The sequence below is a fragment of the Arachis ipaensis genome, chromosome B07, assembly GCF_000816755.2.
Source record: "Arachis ipaensis cultivar K30076 chromosome B07, Araip1.1, whole genome shotgun sequence".
Lineage (NCBI taxonomy): Eukaryota > Viridiplantae > Streptophyta > Magnoliopsida > Fabales > Fabaceae > Arachis > Arachis ipaensis.
This window is the reverse complement of record NC_029791.2, coordinates 115040992-115047482: the sequence shown is the minus strand read 5'-3', so window position 1 is coordinate 115047482 and position 6491 is coordinate 115040992. Positions and strand designations below refer to the sequence as shown.

The 6491-nt window shown below is 33.5% G+C and overlaps 1 protein-coding gene across 2 annotated transcripts in view; it reads left to right on the top strand.

Moving 5' to 3' along the window:
- LOC107605940 (polypyrimidine tract-binding protein homolog 2) overlaps positions 1-1799 on the top strand; it is a 4677-nt gene extending 2878 nt beyond the window's left edge. For both annotated transcript variants that reach the window (XM_016307894.2, XM_016307893.2), the window contains exons 6-11: positions 1-94; positions 211-268; positions 497-601; positions 703-784; positions 863-975; positions 1131-1799. In XM_016307894.2, coding sequence (XP_016163380.1) covers positions 1-94; positions 211-268; positions 497-601; positions 703-784; positions 863-975; positions 1131-1520 — 842 coding nt within the window. In that variant the 3' untranslated portion in view covers positions 1521-1799. The remainder of the gene's footprint in view (positions 95-210; positions 269-496; positions 602-702; positions 785-862; positions 976-1130) is intronic.

The window sequence follows — 6491 nt, the reverse complement described above, 5'->3', positions numbered from 1 at the left end:
ATCTGCTCCCTGAGAATGTGGGGCCATGTACCCTTAGGATTACTTATTCTGGACATTCAGATCTAAGTGTTAAGTTTCAGAGCCATAGGAGCAGGTAATGCTAATTTCCATGGTACTTTTGGCTTTCGAGAAGTCAAGTTTTCCTTTTGTCTTCAGTTTATTCTTGTTATAGTATTTTCTATCTTTTAATTAATGTTTTTCTTGCTTCAGAGACTACACAAATCCTTACCTTCCTGTTGCTCAGTCAGCTATGGAAGGAAGTGGTCAGGTAACATTTTGATAGTATACCTTTTTATTTAAGGGAGGAGTAATATGACATTTCTTATGTGCTTATTGTTTGCATGTGCAATTATGCTTTCTTAATTTGCTTAGTTGAAATTGAACATTTACTTCATGTACATTAGTAAGATGTGTGTCTTCTTCTAAGAGGCTGTTGTGCATGCTGACTTGCATACTCTACAATTTTTCAAAATTGATTCGTTTCCAAATTTTGTAGGCCGTGGTAGGTTTGGATGGGAAAAGAATAGAGACTGAGAGCAATGTTCTTCTTGCATCTATTGAGAATATGCAATATGCTGTGACATTGGATGTCTTACACATGGTACTTTAAATCATGATTAGTGATCATTGTCTTATTTATTTATTTATTAGGAATGCAGTTTAGTTGGCAATATCATAACTTTTTTTGGTTTTTGATGACAGGTTTTCTCTGCTTTTGGTCCTGTTCAAAAGATTGCAATGTTTGATAAGAATGGTGGTTTACAGGCTCTGATTCAATATCCAGGTTAGGATAGGTTTGAAACTTTTTTTCTCTTTAATCTGTCATGACATAATTGAGATTTTGACATGCTGTGTGTTACAGATATACAGACAGCTGTTGTGGCCAAGGAAGCTTTGGAAGGACACTGCATATATGATGGAGGGTTTTGCAAGCTTCACATATCATACTCGCGTCATACTGATCTTAGTATAAAGGTAAACAGACAAGACAACTGGTAAAATGAGGATTGTACCATTTATATCAATGCTTGAAATTGTACATAAATAGGGAAATATGCAGGAGATCGTTTTTAAGTGTCCAATCTTGAAATTTCTGTGCATATATTAAACTTTGATTTGTGTAAATACAGGTCAACAATGACAGGAGTAGGGATTATACCATTCCCAATACACCAGTGGTGAACCCCCAGCCGTCACTCTTAGGGCAACATCCTGTTCCCATGGTTGGTGCCCCTAGTCAACAGTACAATGGGGCTCCACCTCCGGCTCAGTATACTCCAATTTCCGAGCAGACTATGCTGCCCCCGTCTCAGGCTGCTTGGGGGGCAGCACCGCAGGCAGGACCTCAGTCTATGCCACAGTCCATGCCACAGTCTATGCCAATGCAAATGCATAACAATGCTTACATGCCACCACCTGGATCTATGCCACCACAAGTGGCTCCTGGAATGCACTATCCAACTCACAGCATGCAATCGACGCCGACATTGCCCACATATGGATCTGATCGCATACAATAGTATGTTTTCGTCTCTCCTATGTTGTCTCAAATAGACCAACATTGTCCAACGCAGTCAACTGGGGGTATATGCAGAAGTGAATTATTTCCAATGTATACGTGAAGATTCCCCATCTTGTGGGAGGCCTCTGTTTGAATAGGCTTTCCCTGTTGTTTTCTCCATTGTTATTTTTGAGATTTTCAGTGGACCTGTAAGCAGTTGGTCAAGAACCGTTAGTTGACTTGAGTACTATGGAACAACCTATTCAGTTTTAACTCTATTGCCTCTACTTTTTTCTCCCTTTTTTCTTTGGCACATTTTTCCTTTTCAGTGATTCCTAGAATCGTAGTGGCTTGAACTAGTAATTGTATAAGGATTAAGAGTTATTAAAATGATTTTAATCGTAAAATACATATATCAATTAGAATATTTGATGGATTGAATGTTGATTGATGTAAATACTTTTCACATAATTGTTGTTGTTAACATGGCACAAAATAGATAAACTCTTTGACCAAAAAAAAAAAATCTACTAAGTATTAAAGTCTCACTAAATATTAAAAATACAATTAAATGTCACTAGTGGTTATAATGATTTAGGATCCCTCAAACACTAAATACTAACATAAAAAAGATAACTAAAAGTCATAATTATTCTCAATTATCTGATTTATGCGCCTCTTATGTTCATAACTTCATATCATGACTAGTATTTAAATTTGATTCATAAAATTATCATGACTAGTATTTAAATTTGATTCATAAAATTTAAAGTCGGATTCAATTTGAATCTTAAAATTTTAATGGACTCAAATTGAACTTCAAAATTTATAATCGTAACTCACATTAATTCTTGACCTAATCTTCATTAATGGCGTGTTGATTTGGTACATTAATTTGTTGTAATTTGGATTTTTCATCCCATTTCTATGTGATCAAGATTTATTAGAGTTCCAAAATCTTGATTGTTGCTAGGGATGGCAATACCACCCGAACCCGCGGGTACCCACCCCGCCCCTACTCGCNACGGCGGGGCGGGGTCGAGTAGAGTAAAAACCCGCCCCTACCCGCCCCGTTGCTACCCCTAATTGTTGCTTTCAGAGCTGCAAAATTTTTAAATTGAACTTGTTATTATCGTCTTCACGTGAATGTTATGGAGCCAATCAAATTTTTAGGAGGTCTAGTAGGTTTTAGTCACATAGAATTTAAGTGAGAATTTCAAATCTTAACAAGTTAACGTGCAAAATCAACACGTCATTTACGAAAATTGACTCAAGAACTAACATGAGTTATTTTTGTAAATTTTAGGGGTTAAATTGAGTCAATTGTAAATTTAGAGGTAAATTTGAGTCCGACCTCAAATCTCAGGGTCAACTCCAACTATGGCATATTGTTCAGCGCTTGTAGCTTGTAGACCTCGTTGTTGCATTTGCGAGGTTCGAATGATTTCTTTTGACGGCGTGACGGGCTTCTATTAATGAGGTGATGGATGTAAGAGCTAACGAGAGGATATTGTTTAGCGGGAGTGCGATAATTTTCTGGAACATGAGTAACTTTTACCAGATTTTAATTTTGTCAAATGTAGATCTTTCCACATAAGATGGAGGTCGTTCTATGGTTAAGAGTGTATTATGAATTTATGATAACCGGGTTAGTTTGTGTTTGGAGTTGTCTTTTGTGAAAAGTTCCGTTAATTTGTCATCATTCTTAATACACATTCTCTTTGTACAAAGCGGCTCTGAAGCCATGGGGGTGGATCCTTGAGTACTTGAGATATCTTAATTGTGAAGTCATCAATAATAGTCTTATCCTAGTAGAATTGCAACATAGAAAATGAAGATGGACGACACAAAATTTGGGAATACAATCAAAACGATATCATTTTGACAAATGAAACAGGATAGAATTGTCCCTAAACAGTTTTCATCGGTCCCTCGCCATAGAAAATAATAGTAGGCTCAAACACTTAGGGTCTAATTTGGTAAAATTTTTTGAAGAAGTGCTTGTCAAAAGTATAAGCATTTTGTTTTATGTTTGGTAAATAAAAAATAAAAAAACTCATGTGTTTGTGTGCTTTTAAGAGATGGGGATATTTTTTAAAGTACTTAAAGAAGAACGTTTTAAAGTTAAGTTATGGTTATCAAAATTAAAAAGTTTAATATAGCTTTATACATTAATTAATTTTAAATTTAACTCTTATATTTATGTCTATTATAGTATTTTTAAATTTTAAAAATTATTTTACCAAATGTAATTGTTGTTGCATGTACTTATTGAAAGCTATTTTTAATTAGATTTATATTTACTAAATATAAATGTTGCAACTTTTAACAATTATTCTTTAGATACAAGTCATTTTTTTATACAATTCTATACAAGTCATTTATATTTACGTGCGCACGTTCTTCTTCGTGCCGTCACTGCATGTTCTTCTTCTTCTTCTTCTTGCTGCACGTTTTTCGTTATTTTTCTCTTTCGTTATCGTTGTCACCAACACCTTCTCCTCCTCCTCCACCTCCTCCTCCTCTTCCTCTTTCTTTTTTTCATTGAAATTTCTTCTCCTTCTCCTCCATCATCAGTTATCTCGTTGTTGAAGATAATGAATATCAATTGAACTAGAACGAAATTGATTATTGTTTTTAATCCAATCAATTGGTTGAGGTGTGATTCGATTCTAGTTAATTTTTTTGTTAGTAGTTTATAATTCTTGAGGTGAATAATATTTCATCGTTGATGGTTTGAATTGAATGTAATGTAAAAGTTCTGCATTAAAAAAATATTTTTCTGTATTTGCAGCAAATTTGGGTGTAACACGAAAATATTTGAATGTATTGTTTAAGAATTTTTGGTGTATGTGTGCCGATAAGTTCTGCATAATTTAAAACTCTTCTTCTCCCTCCTCCTCATCTCCTGCTGCTTCTTCTTCTTCTTTTTCATCATCATTATCATCATCTTTTTTTTCTTATTCATCTTTTTTATCTTGTTTTATCTTCTCAAGTTTCTTCTTGTTTTATTTAACAAGAATAAAAACAAAAAAATCAAACAAAAAAGAAGAAACACATAATGCTGTAAAACTATTTGGAAGAGGATGAACTTACATTCATTCAACTAAAAGAAAGAAAGAAATAAGGAAAAAAAAGAAGAAAAAAATGCAGCATTAGAGGAAATATTTTTCTGTATTTGCAGCAAATTTGGGTGTAACACGAAGATATTTGGGTGTAACACGAAGATATTCAAGTGTATTGTTTAAGAATTTTCGGTGTATGTGTGCTGATAAGTTCTACAGAATTCAAAACTCTTCCTCTTCTTTCTTCTCATCTTCTACTGCTTCTTCTTTTTTCATCATCATCACCATCTTTTTCTTTTTTTTTTTCTTATTCTTCTTTTCCTTTTTGTTTTACCTTATCAAGTTTCTTCTTGTTTTACTCTCTTAACAAGAATAAAAACAAAAAAATCAAACAAAGAAGAAGAAGAAACATATAATACTGCAAAATTACTTGGAAGATGATAAACTTACATTCATTCAACTAAAAGAAAGAAAGAAATAAGAAAAAAAAGAAGAAGAAAAAATGCAGCATTAGAGAAAATATTTTTCTGTATTTGCAGCAAATTTGGGTGTAACATGAAGATATTTGAGTGTAACACGAAGATATTTGAGTGTATTGTTTAAAAATTTTCGGTGTATGTGTGCTGATAAGTTCTGCATAATTCAAAACTCTTCCTCTTCCTCCTCCTCATCTTCTGCTGCTTCTTCTTCTTCTTTTTTCATCATCATCATCATCACCATCTTCTTCTTTTTTCTTATTCATCTTTTTCTTTTTGTTTTACCTTCTCAAGTTTCTTTTTGTTTTACTCTCATACCAAGAATAAAAACAAAAAAATCAAACAAAGAAGAAGAAGAAACACATAATGCTGCAAAATTACTTAGAAGATGATAAATTTACATTCATTCAACTAAAAAAAGAAAGAAATAAGGAAAAAAAGAAGAAGAAGAAAATGCAGCATTAGAGAAAATATTTTTCTGTATTTGTAGTAAATTTGGGTGTAACACGAAAATATTTGGGTGTAACACAAAGATATTTGAGTGTATTGTTTAAGAATTTTCGGTGTACGTATGCTGGTAAGTTCTGAATAATTCAAAACTCTTCCTCTTCCTCCTCCTCATCTTCTGGTGCTTTTTCTTCTTCATATTCTCATAATTCTTCTTGGGAGGAAAAAATCAAACAAATAAGAAAAAAATATATAATGTTACAAAATCAATAGAAAGAGGAGGAGGGAAAAAATGCAGCAACAACAACAGTAATAAAAAAAACGACGATGAAGATGAAACACGCGAAGAAAAAGTAGGAGAAACGCAAAGAAGAAGGAGAAGAAGAAGGAAGAGAAAGAGGAAGAGGAGGAGGAAGAACGCGGAATACAAAGAAAAATGTGAGGAGGAGGAGGAGGAGGAGGAGGAGGAGGAATGCGGGATACAAAGAGGAACAACGTGATTTTCACGCGCACGTTATGCAAGTGGATTTTGTTGAGTTAGGGTTAACTTGTATGACTTGTATGCCAAAAAGACTTGTATGTGTAGCAGTACTCAACTTTTAAAATGTCATCTTTTAAAAGCTTAAAAAGTAAAAATTTTACCATACTAACATAGTTATTAAAACTGGACTAGACTGGCTGGTTTGACAAAAAAATCGGTGAACCGGTACCTATACTGGTTGGTCCGATACTTGAACCGGATAAGTTAGAGAACCAATACGAATCGGTCAAACCCAGAATGAATCGGTGAAAATTAGTCAAACTCGGTGAAGATCGATCCGACCGAACCGCTTGAAATTAAAAGTTTTCTCAAAATGTTTGAGGTGGGATTCGAACCTCTCTCCTCTCCTCTTCTTGTTAATATATTTGCAAATTATAATTCATATAGATATATTTCATCAAATAGTTTACTTCTATTTAATTTATTTTAATTTTAGTTATAAACTCACTCATTCTTAAATT